Here is a 14462-nt window from a genome sequence, read left to right on the forward strand (position 1 = left end):
CGGCTCGGTCACACCATTCAGGGATGCAGTCTCTCTTTTTTTTTTTTCCTCCTAAGATTTACTTCTCTATTTGAAAGACAGAGTGAGAGTGAGAGTGGGAGGGAATCAGAGTGAGAGAGTGAGAGAGAGAGAGAGAGAGAAACTGAGATTGATTCTATTCTCCGGTCCATTCCCCCAAAGGGCTGCAAAAGCCAGGTCTGGGTCAGGCTGAAGCCAGGGGCATGAAACTCCATCCTGGTCTCCACATGGGTGGCAGGGGTCCAAGCACTTAGGCTATGTCCTGTTGCTTTCCTAGGTGCATTAGCAAGGAGATAGGAAGCAGAGCAGCCAGACTCAAACTGGCTCACCAATATTGGATGCAAGCAGCAGCATAACCCACTGCACCAAAATGCCAGCCCCGGGAATGCGTTCTTGTCCTATAGGCAAGAGGAGCAAAAGCCACATTCAGGCCAGGGGAGGGAAAACTAAGGGAACGATAGAGCAAGGATTCTTCAGCAATTCACTGTCGATTCAGTAAGTTAAATCCCAGGTGAAGACAAGACTGCAGCTCCGACTACCTGCCCACCCTGCAGGCCAATGTTCTAGAAGCCTCTTCTGGCAACACCACCACCTCCAGCATCCCGAAACTACCATTCTTAACCCCGGATTTCAGATTCTGTGGGAATGAGCTTTGGTGAAAGACAGAGGCTTCATTCTAGTGATGGTAATTTAAACAAGTGCCCTGCCTTAGAGAGAGAAAAGCACCATTGGATCTGCAAATAACACCCTCACCCTCCCAGGAGGAAAGGACTAAAAATAAAAGACAACAAGGTGCTTCCTGCCAGTCAGTAAATCCAATCAGCAGAGAAGATGCCTCAACCTGGCGCTGGGTAGTTAACAGCCAGCCTGATTCCCTCCACACGAGAGCGGTCATGTGGTTCTCAGAGCTAACAGCTGCCAAGCAGAACCCCTCAGATTAACCCATAGGTGGTGTTGAACCACTTCCCATTAAGATATTTGCGAAGCAAACAGAAATGATAGCCCCACTCTGAGTCCTGGGAGCTGGCCAGCAGCACTGGCTGTTCTTGTTGACACAAAGAGCTCTCCCCGGAGGGTCTGGGCCAGAGTGGGGAAGGCCACTCCCACCTGCATCTCCAGATTGTGCTGATCTCAGGCCATCAACGTCTTGGTATCACAGACTGGTTACTACCTAATTTCTCAATCGCAGCGGTCGCTGCAGCCCTGTTTCAATGGAGCTCTCTACTGCTCTGTCTTCCTGGCCCACAGCGCTCAGACAATAAAAACAAATTTACCCCTCCCCATTTTGTCTGTTCATCAAGGAGACGAGTCTGAGAAGTCTCTACGATGCACATGGAGAGTTTATGGTCATGCCACAGGTAGCAGCTTTTATGGTAAACCCTTGCTCAGGTTTCTCAGTTCAAAGTGACTGGGGCAATACTAACAGAAAACACACGGGCAGATTTGTGCCCTATAGGTAGGAGCCACCTGCTATTTAATTCACAAAATGTACTTGGACCTGAAACACTAATTTTTTTTCCTTCTAACCCAGATTTAAAAAATGAAATAAAGTTCCTAAGATTGTGGAAATGTGCAAATTTAACCTTCTTTCAATCTGTAGGATTATAATCTAGGTCTTGTTAAGTGTTGTAACGAAATGATCATATAAAATTGAGTTTTACACGTCTTTTTTTCTGTAATATTTCCCATTTGAGTAAGTTTTCTTTTTCCAAATTCCTCCAAATAGGCTCAACATGCAAAAATTTTTTTTTGGCAAAAACTCATTATGAGCCTGGAAATAGTAAAAGTCTGGCTGCAGATACAAAGTGGATATTAGGAATATGCTGTTTCCTACACTCACAAAATGGGTAGCAGGGGGTGGAAGAAAGAGAGAAGTAGACTAATGGTTAGAGAATCTACCAGGTTATGTTATTCTTCAAAGTTATCTTTCAGGCTAGAACGCAGAATTTTAGGGGCTGGTGCCATGGTGGGGTGGGTAAAGCTGCCACCTGTGGCACCAGCATCCCACGTGAGTGTTGGTTCAAGTCCCATCTGCTTCACTTCTGATCCAGCTCCCTGCTGATGTGCCTGGGAAAGCAGTAGAAGGTGGCCCAAGTCCTTGGGCCCCTGCACCTGCGTGGGAGACCTGGAAGAAGCTCCTGGCTTTGGACTGACACAGTTCTGGCCGTAACGACCATTTGGGGAGCAAATCAGAGAATGGCAAATCTCTCTCTCACCTCCTCCACCACCCTGTAACTCTGCCTTTCAAATAAATAAATAATTTTTAAAAAAGCAGAACTTGAGATGCCTCAGTATTCACTATATAAGGAGAAAGAGGGCCGGCGCCGCGGCTCACTAGGCTAATCCTCCGCCTTGCGGTGCCGGCACACCGGGTTCTAGTCCCGGTCGGGGCACCGGATTCTGTCCCGGTTGCCCCTCTTCCAGGCCAGCTCTCTGCTGTGGCCAGGGAGTGCAGTGGAGGATGGCCCAGGTGCTTGGGCCCTGCACCCCATGGGAGACCAGGAAAAGCACCTGGCTCCTGGCTCCTGCCATCGGATCAGTGCAGCGCGCCGGCCGCGGCGGCCATTGGAGGGTGAACCAACGGCAAAGGAAGACCTTTCTCTCTGTCTCTCTCTCTCTCTCACTGTCCACTCTGCCTGTCAAAAAAAAAAAAAAAAAAAAAAAAGGAGAAAGAAAGAATATGCGAGGAAGCTAATGAGAGAACAAGACTTTTGTTTGTTTGTTTAAAGATTTATTTATTTATATCAGAGGCAGAGGCAATGAGAGAGTCTTCCATTCGCAGGTTCACTCACCAAATGGCTATAACAGCTGGAGCTGGGCCAATCTGAAGTCAGGAGCCAGAAGCTTCCTCCAGGTCTCCCATGTGAGTGCAGAGGCCCAAGGACTGCTGATTTCCCAGGCCATAAGCAGAGAGCTGGATCAGAAGTGGAACAGCCAGGACTCAAACCAGCACCCATATGGGATGCCGGCACTGCAAACAGCGGCTTTACCCACTATGCCACTGTGCCAACCCCGAGAACAGTATTTTTAAGATACTAGATGGCTGATCAAAGAAAATTAAATTTGGCTTTGTAAATGTGCAAGTTTTCCAGAGAGAAAAACGAATCCAGCATAGTGGATCAACTTTGCTGAGCCACAGAAAATGTGTTTGGGGGCAGGCCCTGTGTGTGACATAGCAGGTAAAGCCACTGCCTGCAGTGCCAGCATCTCATATAGGCACCGGTTCAAGTCCTGGCTGTTCCACTTCTGATCCAGCTCTCTGATATGGCCTGGGAAAGTAGTAGAAGCTGGCCCAAGTACTTGGGCCCCTGCACCCATGTGGGAAGACCTGGAGGAAGCTTCTGGCTCCTGGCTTCAGATAGGCCCAGCTCTGGCCATTGCAGCTGTTAGGGAGTGAACCAGAGGATGGAAGACCTGACCTCTCCTCTCCTCTCCTCTCCTCTCCTCTCCTCTCCTCTCCTCTCCTCTCCTCTCTTCTTCTCTATCTCTCCCTCTCTGTGTGTGTAACTCTGACTTTCAAGTAAATAAATAAATCTTTTTAAAAAAATGTGTTTAGAGATAGATTAACATCAGCACAAAGTTCATGTCCACAGGTTATCACATTGAAGGCCTTGGTAGGAGGATGCTGTGATTTTGGCTAAATTTATGAGAAATTCATTCCTATGCCAAACCGTTCACTTTGTCTGAGGCACCAGGCACAAAAACACTGCCCTGAAGGGAAGTGTGGATCTCATGGAGGGGGTGGGGGGAGAATGAGGAGGGGGTGCAGGGAGCACAGAGCGTAACAGGCCTAACATCATTTCTATTGAAGTTCAGCCATAGACAGCTATCTGCAAATAACTGAGCTTCCGAGAGAAAACACATAATTAAGTGTCTTCCCAAACTCTGGGTTACTTTTTTAGTTAGGAAGGTAGAAAATCCTTTATAGAAAAAGTGGCATGGCATTAACAAAATCTACCTTCATTTATTTAATCAGCATTGCTGGGTTTTAGTAAGCTCAAGCTGAACTCAAGAAAAATAGAAAGTGTTTCTCCTTTTAAAAAATTGTTTCATTTATTTGAAAGGGAGGGGAGAGGAAGAGAGGGACCTCCTTGTTGACCGGTTCACTCTCCAAACGCTTGTGATAGCTGGGGCTGAGAAGGGATGAAACCAGGTGCCAGGAATTCAATCCAGGTCTCCCACGTGGGTGGCAGGGACTCCAGTACTTGAATCATCACTGCCGCCTCCCAGGGCACACATTGGCGGGAAGCTGGAATTGGAAATGGAGGCTGGACCTGAACCCTGGCACTCTGTTATGGGATGCAGGCATATCAAGCAACGTCTTAACCACTAAGCCAAAAGCCCACCCCTAAGGAGGCATTTCTTGAGCACAAAATCATTAAACTTTGCTTTAACGCAAAAACTGAAGGAGTACATGTTCATTTGTCCATTCTTCAGTTAGTTTATTATATGCCTGTAATGGTCAGAGATTCTGGATTCTGTAATACAGAAATAAAGGACAGTGTTAGCCCTGGAGTTTATCTTCTTGTGTGAGTTATAGTGCCATGGTTTGAGTGTTCCCCACGGATTTGTGTGTTAAAATTTAACTCCCATTGTGAGGTATTGAGAAGGCAGAAACTTGAGCCTATTGTGGTGTTTGGAGGTGGAGCCTGTGGCCAGTGATCAGGATTAGATAAGGTCACCAGGGCAGAACACCTGTGATGGGATTCTGGTAGCTTTATTAGGAGGGAGAGGGGTCAGACAGATCCACTGGTGTTCCCTGATTCCAGCCACATGAAACTCCGCACCACCTCGACATTCTGTCGATAGAGAGGCATCACTACATGAGGCCCCTGGATTTGCACCCCCAGAACCATGGGCCTTTTCTTTATAAAGTAGTCTGCCACAAGCATTTCATTATAGTACTGAAAAATACACTAATGCACATAGCTATAATAGCTCACATTTGTATCCACTTACAGCAAGCTAGGTAGTCTCCTAAGTATTTCCCTATGGCTTGTTCTCACAATGGCCAAAAGAAGTAGGTGCTATTATTACAAACATACTTTACATGGTCATTGAGCTGTGGAACACAGACCTGGGCCAGCACAGAGGCAGTTTGGCTCCAGAGTCTGTGGCCTAAATCACTTCTTCCACCTGGGGGTGCCTCTGCAGGCACGAAGCTCAGAGGATGACAGAGCGGGGCTATTATCATGCAGGCCGACCAGCAGGGAACTAGGCAAGGCGGCCCCTACTCAGTTCCAGCAGCCCACTGCCAGATACAGCAAGCTTTGCAGAGCTACCAGAAATCTACATTCGTTGCATGAGGTCTATTTCTTTACATGTTGGAAACTAATTAAAAAATTTTAAAGGGACCATGTGCTCCTCAAAGACTATGGGTTTGCATTTTTTGGCCTATAAAAGAATATTCAGAACATTTTGTGCATAAGGCCTCCCATTTCCGGGCTCTCACCCGCCTCACCCAGTAGTAGCTCTGCCTGCCTCAGTGCGCTCCCAGCCCACCCTCGGCCTTCTCCCACTGCCCATGCCACACCTGGGCCATGGCCCGCTCTCTCTCTCCTGCCTGCACTGCTCTTCCTCTGCCCTTGTCTGCTTCATAGCCCTGCAGAAAGTGCCACATGAATGAAGACCTTAGGGGTGGGTAAAACACCAGCAGGTAGAGAAAGGTATTCTATTCGGAAGGAACAGCAGGAGAGAGATACAGAAACAGGAAAACAAGAGGCATGCTGAAAAATCACCAAACTGCTTCCCACACTTTCGAAACCTCCTTGGAATCTGGTCCTGTGAAGAGACTGCTGACACTCACAAACTCTTCTGAAAGGCTTCTTTGCATAAGGATCACGGATGATTTAGGGTGTGTTGAAATAGTTCAGATAAATATTTAGATACAGCCATAAGCAAATCCACAAGGAAAAATATAACTCAAAACACATTTTTCCTTGAAGCTTCTTTCAGCTGGTGATAAGGTTTCTGGCTTCAAAAAGGTTTTGAGAATGAATGTGACCCATCAGTATTTTAAAAATCTAGAAAGTCTAAGAAGGCTCCAACAACCAACTGAGCTCTGACAGTTATCATCTGAGCATGTGCTAGTGGCATGCTAGTGGCATGCTGGCCGTATCAGCAAGGGTGAGTCCTAGGCCCAGTTTCAACCCCAGATTTTCCTGCGTAACTTTATTAGGAGGGAGAGGGGTCAGACAGATGCACTGGTGTTCCCTGATTCCAGCCACGTGAAACTCCGCACCACCTCGACATTCTGTCGATAGAGAGGCATCACTACATTTTCCTGCGTAATTTTCCAGGTAACACAGGAAAATAAAATTTGGCTCTCCAGTTTGAGTAGAAAGTGAACATTGTTCAAAGTTCTTAAAACATTGGAAACCTCAATGTCTACTTTTAGGCTACAGTTTTAAGAACCAAGCCACAGAAGTCCCGACCCTTCATTTGAGGTTAGAACTATAGTAACCTTTAAATCTTAATATTACTACTATGATTTCTACTTTTATCACTGTGACCGACAACCTGTCAATGTCCCTTACTGACTATTCCTTATGTGTCTCGCACTGGGCTAACCCCTCTGCACAGACATCGCTAGCCTCCCAGCTACTCCTCTGTTGTGCTCCAGGGTACTGAAGTTGTCAGAGAGGAAGGAAATTGTCCAAACAGCTTCTAATTGACAAGCAGTTGAACTAAAATTCAAGCCCAGGTCTGTCTACCCAAATGAGAAGACACATAGGAGGATACTTCATAAATTAGTGGAAAAGTAGAATTAAAGTTTATTTTAGTGGCGAACTTTTTTAAATCTCGGTGTTTTCACAATACTCATTTTCCACGAACATTCTAAAGACCCCTCATAAAGCATCTCCCATAGGGTAAGCACTTCTTACCAGAAGGCTCCTGATCCTCCCACCACACCCATACCCTGCAGCCATCGCCTCCCCTCAGGGCTGAGGGCCCCCAGGGCGTGGGGAGGGAACTGGCCTGGCCCTGGCCGGGGGTTTGCTCTGTTCCAGCATCCTCACGCTGCCACATACCTCTGCAGTGACCCCAGCCCCCCGCCGGTGTTTGTCAAGATCCGTGGCCAGCTGTACTTCACAGTCCTCGTGAAAATCTGGCCCCCAGTTGGCCCTGTTGACAGGGAAGCTGTTTCTCTGGCTCAAACTGGCACCAAGCCCCGGAGCCGCAAGGATGACACACGCAGGAGACTTGCGTGCGTTTCCCCCTCTTTTGAGGTGCGAGCCCTCCCGTTCCTCTGAGGGGGAATCCCCAGCGGAAGGTGACCCGAGGACGAGGTGTGCTAGAGACGCTGCGGAAGAACATCTGCCCCAGTGTTCCCCATCTCCTCTTCCTCTGGGCTCGTTTTACACAACAACAGGCTAGCTGTGCTGAAGAATGCCACAGAAAAGCCTGGCAAGAGCTTTGCCATATGCGGGCCAAATTAAATTAAGGGGTATAATCCTCCCCATTGTACTTCTCGGCATTAGAATGGAGGATTACCATCGCGGGAACAAAGCGCCACGACATAAAAGACCATTTCCAGCCTGTCATTCACTGTACACAGGCACCGGGCTCACACAGGAAGTGGAGCAGAGAGAAGCCACCCCATGGCCAGCAGACTTCCGCTTTCAACCCCAGGCTTCCTCACCCCAGGAGAGATAGCCCCCTGCGTACTGCCAGATCTTTGCAGGGCTGCCGCAGGCTTCTCCCAGGAATGGGTATGAGAATTTTCTCTCCCAGTCATAGGGTGGCAGTTTTATGGTCACTCGGGCTTGTGACTTTAGATTTAAGTGATGACAGGTATAGAGCTAACATGGATGGAGAAGAGAAAGCCAAGGGTGATCACTTGGAGCCAGGGGCCGAGAGAGACAGTTAAAAGTGTGGACACCTGACTCAGAAGATCTGTGTTCAAATCCTGTCTCTGTCACCACTAAGTTACATTTGCAAGGTACTTACCCTAAATGTCAGAAAGTATAAAGACTTGTACTTCTTTCATAGAATGAATAGGATAATTCATGTAAAATCTTTACATAGTGCCCAGATGTTGTCTATAAATACCATTGTTGGCTGTTGTTACGGAGGTTGGAGGTGGAAGAGCTAGACTCAAACTCTGCCCCTGCCATTTATTCTGTGTGTGACACAGTGATTCCAAGCTAATGGGAGGCAGAAGTAGGTAAATATGATGCATCCAATCCAGCCCTGCTCTCCAAGCCAGCAGTTGGGGGCTACTTGTCTTAGCTTGACCCAGATTTGCCCTACACATCGGCAACATGGAATGGATAATGTCAACCCAAAAGGCTGGTGTGAGAATTATGCTGGGGAAAGACCTGGCATAGCAGTAAAGGTCGGGTGAATCTCAATGGTGACCTTAACACGTTCCTGTTGTTCCAATTCCCAGCAGTATTTCCTGTCGCGTCTGGGTTTCCATTATGAATTCTTCCCTCTGATTGTGCCGTCCTGCATCTCTCCCTGGGACTTATCAGATCCTATCATTGCCCTGTCAGGACTCTGAGGGTTGCTTCCCCAATCCCTTTACTCTTTGCCTGATCCGTTCTACAGATTCTGAAAATGTAGATACTCTCCCAGCCTCCTTAGCAGCTCCCCCCAGAGAGCCCCCCACTGCAAATTCTGGCCAATGAGACGCAAGGGGAGTCTCCTGGGGGACTTCTGGGAGAGGTTTTCTTCCTAAAAATGGAGAGAGACTCTTGTGGAGAGTCCTTCCTTCCTGCTTCAGGCATTGTCAGGTGAGAAAGTCATCATTAGCTTTGCTTAGCCACCTTGTGGCCAGAAGTGGAGGCACTGTTGACATGATAAGAACAGCAAAACCAACAGACCTAAGGAAGCTGGCTCCTTGATGACATACCTGAGTGGCTAACTCAGCCCCAGGAGTTCTGTCTTTGGGTCACTTGTTCTGAAGGATCCTTAAGCTGTTGGTTGGGGGCCTATTGCTTGCCACTGAGAACATCATCATTAGCATAACTTAGCTCTCCTCATTCTACCCACTCCTGACCCTTCTATCTCCTGCCCAAGACTTCCTGTAAACCCTCGTGTGGGTCCACAGGACACTGGGTTGACAAACACAGAGGGGAAAATAAGACCCATGGATCCCGAGGCAGGGATGCCTTCGCACACAATCTGACAAATCATTCTGGATCCTCTTGCTGCTGCCATACCTACAGATTGAGCAGGAAGATTTCTCTCACAAAATAGCTGAATCCTGGGGCAGGCATTAGCCCAGTGTCAAGACAGCAGTTCAGACATCCATATTCCATAGCAGGCAGAATGCCTGGGTTTCATACCTGACTCCAGTGTCCTCGAATACAGAACCTGGGAGGCATCAGTGATGGCTCAAGCAATTGGGTTCCTGCCACCCACATGGGAGACCTGGGATAATTCCTGGCTCTAGGATTTAATGAGCCTAGTCCAGACAGTTACAGCCATCTGGGGAGTGAACCAGTAGATGGGCGCTCTCGCTTTTCTCTCTGTGTGTGTCTCTGCCTTCCAAAACAAGTAAATAAATAAAAGTCTGAATCATGAGACGTGGCCTTGGAAGTCAGTGCCACCAAATTATTTAGTACTTATTTAAGTATCTACCGTGTGTGTTGGATACAAGGAATAAGACTCAGCCCTTGCCCTTGAGAAGCTAACTTCCTATCCACAGTCAAGGACCACACCAGGCAAAACGTGAAGAGCGCCATTGAGAGTGGCCAAAGTGTGGCCTGAGGACCCCATCTATGAACTGTCAGCACTCACGATGGCTTAAGGAGCTTGTGCCAGAATGTAAATCAACATGTCACCAAGTACATTCTCTAGTTCAGCCAATTTTTTTTTTTTTTGTAACAAGACTTTCTTGATGAAAAGAGCAGTGAGTTCAGCTATATTTGGGTCTAAGCTCATTATCTAAATATGAAGCAGAACTTTGAGTAGAACTATTACAAATGGGTTATGGTTAGAGGAGTGTTAAACAGAATTAAGGTCTTTAGGAGGAGAAGAAGAAGACAAGTTACCTTGAATAAAAGGAAAAAATTAAATAAATACAAAGAAATGGGCAGAGAGAAGAGGCAGGTGCACTGACAGAGCACTAAGAAGTCTGATTCCAGTTGGCCACAGGGTGTATGTGGGGACAAACTGGCAGTAAGCCTCAGGACACACTGGGGCAAGCTGGGGAGAGACTGAGAAATCTGAACCTCTTTTAGTCTAAAATAGGAAGCTGTTAAATTTCTTTGAACAAGTCACAGTGGGTTGGAGGACAATTGATCCGGTGTCAGAAATGAAAGCTCAACTGTAAAAAGAAGTGGAGGCACAAAGTGATAATGGCAGGCCTGGACCAGGCAAGGATGCTTTGAAAATGCCTGGAGGTGGTGTGAAGTGATAGGCAGGGATCAAAAATGCTAGCTTGAGGCTTCAAGGGCAGGTCATGAGATAGCCCGAGCTTCACAGAAGTGGAAATGTGCACTGCAGGAGGTGCTTGAGTGAGATCTTTCCTGTTGGCATCCTGTTGTGTGAAAATCAGGAACACATGACCAGCAGGAGTTGGCAGATGATGGTCTAGGGTATGGAGCTCAGAACAGAGACCTGGGACTCATGCTCATACGGTCAAAGGCTGATACCAGAATACATTGGTGAGAGAAAATATCACGTGGAGGAGAAGAGAAAAAGAAAGTCCAGAGCTTGGAGAATTGTCTGCACTTCAGTGGTAGGTGGAAGAGAGGGACATCTCTGAGGAAGAACCAAAGACTGCAGCAGTGCAGACGCCATGGAAGAAGGCAGCACCAGGAAAGCATGGCCCACGGAACCAAGTGCTGCAGTGACTCTGCAGGAGATGGGGTTGTACCGCTTGGGGGCTGAACTTCCCAAGGACAGTTCTAGAGGTATGGTGAGGTCAGAAAGCAGATGTCAGGATTAAAGAGAGCAGCACCTGCTAGGTGAGGCAGCAGATCTGGATGTCAGTCTGACGTCTGGTGGTGAAAATTAGGAAGAGTGAAGTACAGGGCCAAGGGTAAGCACTTGTCAGAATGGAGAGAACTATAAGCAAAAGGCAGAGAACAGAATGGGAAAGATGTGACGGGAACGTGGGTGCTGACAGTGGTAGGGCCTGGAGGGCAGGAACTTTATGCAAAGAAGAGGATCTGAGGTCTGAGAGATGGGCACAAAGGAAGGAAGGGCAGCTGAAGCAAAGGGGGGAAGTTCTAAGGTCAAGGGAAAGAGCTCAGAAACTTGTCTTGATATTCTTGGTGGCCAGCGCCGCAGCTCATTAGGCTAATCCTCCGCCTTGTGGTGCCAGCACACCAGGTTCTAGTCCCGGTCGGGGCGCCGGATTCTGTCCCGGTTGCTCCTCTTCCAGGCCAGCTCTCTGCTGTGGCCAGGGAGTGCAGTGGAGGATGGCCCAAGTTCTTGGGCCCTGCACTTGCATGGGAGACCAGGAGAAGCACCTGGCTCCTGGCTTCAGATCAGCGTGGTGCGCCGGCCGCAGCGCACTGGCCGCAGCAGCCACTAGGGGGTGAACCAACGGAAAAGGAAGACCTTTCTCTCTCTTTCTCTCTCTCTCGCTCACTGTCCACTCTGCCTGTCAAAAAAAAAAAAAAATATATATATATATATATATAAAGATTTTCTTGGTAAAGTCAATCATCAGCTGAGGCTGGAGACATTTTTCTGGAAGGTTCTCTGATTGCCCAAGGTCAAACAGCTGGACATGCTAGCACTCGGACCAGAAGCCAAGTCTCTCACCTGCCAAGTCTAATGATCTTTCTCTGGATCAGAAATTCTACATTGTATTACTCTAACATGAGATGTTAGGACCTTTCTCAAGTGCCATTAAGTGAGCTAGTCTGACTGTGTAAGCAAGTAGTCTACAGTGGTCTACTTTCAAAGTAATTCCATGGCACTCTAAAACCAATAGAGAACTACTGAGGGTTTGACTTCTCAAGTCTCAAAAATATTAAATCTCAAAAAAAAAAGAATTTTATTTTAAAAAAAAATTGCAGTTCAAGATCTGTTTTTCCAGATGCAACAAACTTTCCAATGATCTGCTTCTTTCTCCAAATCCTCAAGTAAAACTTCTAATGCAGTTCCCCACAATCCATGTTGGGGGGGGCAAGCTTCCTTTGTTTACCGCCCCTTTTCCACGTTCCACTCCTTCCAGCAGCTGTCTCTTCCTGGTGACAGACATGACAGGCCTGGAGACAAGCTCTGAGACAAGGCTTCCTTGAACAGGACCAGGAGTTCCTTGAGTCTCCAGCTCTTGGTGTCATGGCCTGGCCTGAGCCAGTATTCAACCAAGGTCATGGTCTCTGCAGACCTTGAGCAGCCAAGGTGTCCACTGGAAACAGTACGTGCCGGCCCTGAGCAAGCCCTGCTCCTCTCTTTCAGGATTATACTTAACTTGTGGGTAAACAGGAAATGATACTCCCTTTATGCTTAAGCTTAAACCTATGGTTTCTCAATTTGAGGGCTACTGACATTTGGGGCTGGACAATTCTTTGTTGTGGGCAGACTGTGCTTAGGGTTGTAGGATGCTTAGCAACACTGCAGCCCGTTACTCACCAGGAGCACAGCCCTTCTTCCTGCAATGCGACAACCACAAATGTTCTAGACATTGCCAACTGTCCTCTAGAGTGGGAAGGGGAGCAAAACTGCCCCCAGCCGAGAATCACTGCTTTAACCTACAAAGGTCAAGTCTAGGTTTAATCATGAAGGGAACCCAGAAAACAGATTCAGGTTGACTTGTCGAATGAAGACTTTTGCCCACAGGATAATGAATGACCTCTGATGTGGGAAAATCTGATGGGAAATAATTTTTGGCTCCATCCTCTCCAACTCACCCAAATAACACAGTGGTCAAAGCACCTCTGCTTAATCATCATGGGAATGGAGCACCTGACTTTGCAACATGAAACAAACTGGTAAGACTCACAAAGGGTAAGACTCACCGGGTTTTCTCAGTGACAGAAGAGTTGCTTGTTGTGTCTGCTTGACCGTTGTTGGATTCCACTTCTAGATAACTCTTGTGATCTACACAGCCCTGCAGAGCTGAGAAAACAAACAGGGTCTTAGAAGGCTAAGGACAGGTGTGGAAGCAGACAGGGTTAGGTGTCAGTGCCCTCTTGCTGCTGCTCCCTGATGTCCCGCAGCCTTCTTCTAAGCTATGTCATTAAAACTGACTTCTTCTGGTCTTGCAGGGTGCTAGGGCCCAGCCAGCAAATTGGATGAATAGGTAAACAACTGTCGTCTCTCCAGCAATAGATATAAAGAGTGGACAGAGGGTAGAGGCCCCCAACTTGAGATAGGTCCCCATAAAAGCGGCATGCAGTGGCTGGAACAGAGTTCTATATAGGGTTAGCAGGCAGGCAGCTAGTCCCAGCTGATGCTGTTGAGAGCTCAAGGAAAAAATCATCACACATGTGGGTAGGAGTAGCTGCAAACAGGGATTCACCCCAAAGTAGTCCATTTCCACATTGTGCGTGAGGACCGTTTAGTAATGAGCTTCTAAAAAGTGAAGACAATAAACAAAATCCATCCCTCTTGTGACCATGGCAGCCATCTCCCCACCCAACCTTAACCAGGTTCATGTTCCTTAACACAGTACTGCACTCGTGGTTCTCCAAGTGTGGACCCCTGGCCAGGCAGCATCAGCATCACCTGTGAACTTGCTAAAGTTAAATTCTCAGGCTGCATCCCACACCCAGTGGATCAAAAACCCCGGGGGGTGGGCCTGGCAATCCGAGTGCCTAACAAGCTCCCCAGGTGACCCTGGTCCAAGTTGAGAGGATCTGCTTCCAGCTGCACGACTCTGAATCCTAGATGTACATTAGAAACCTCCCCCCTACCCCGGGAGTTTAAATATGCCTGAGTTCCCAGAGACTTCTGACCTGGGTGGGGGCCTACAACAATTACCAGAACCTCTCCAGAGGATTTTAATGTGTGGCTGAGGTTGAGATGCAGTTACTACCAATCCCCTGGGGTAGGAAAACGACTGCATGCCCATTTGCCACCCATATTTTAGATAAACCAGGATCATCTAAGCCAAACTGTAACCAACAAAGCTAATATGTACAGATGGGAATAGTGATTTATTATGGAAGACTTGTGAAATGTAAAACGTTAATGTCCTAAAGATAGGACACATGACAGACACTGGAGTGTAAGAAAAGAAATGTGGAAACAATTGGTTTTGTGTTGCCTGATCTGGGAAAAGTACGTTCTGATTTTAGTTGTTAGCTTGGCTCTTTACACACTAATATCTCTTGTGTAGAAGAAATGTAATTCTTTGAGCAATTAGTGGTAGATAAAACCATCTGTTGTTATTATTGCTATAAACACCAAAAGGATAAAGAGGAAAATTTAAATGGAACATCATTACATTTTTATTATTACTCAAAAACCAGTATAGCCAAACCGTGAAACAGTATTAAAGAAGGGAACAGAAAGAGCCTTGGAGAACTTCATTA

The 14462-nt window shown here is 47.3% G+C and overlaps 1 protein-coding gene across 2 annotated transcripts in view; it reads right to left on the reverse strand.

Moving 5' to 3' along the window:
* The window catches only part of MYO3B (myosin IIIB), a 474261-nt gene that overhangs the window by 127039 nt on the left and 332760 nt on the right, over positions 1-14462 (reverse strand). For both annotated transcript variants that reach the window (XM_070070709.2, XM_089328195.1), the window contains exon 29: positions 12945-13044. In XM_070070709.2, coding sequence (XP_069926810.2) covers positions 12945-13044 — 100 coding nt within the window. The remainder of the gene's footprint in view (positions 1-12944; positions 13045-14462) is intronic.

This window comes from Oryctolagus cuniculus, chromosome 3 (assembly GCF_051225735.1).
Source record: "Oryctolagus cuniculus isolate XC-2025 breed Fujian yellow rabbit chromosome 3, ASM5122573v1, whole genome shotgun sequence".
Taxonomy (NCBI): Eukaryota; Metazoa; Chordata; class Mammalia; order Lagomorpha; family Leporidae; genus Oryctolagus; species Oryctolagus cuniculus.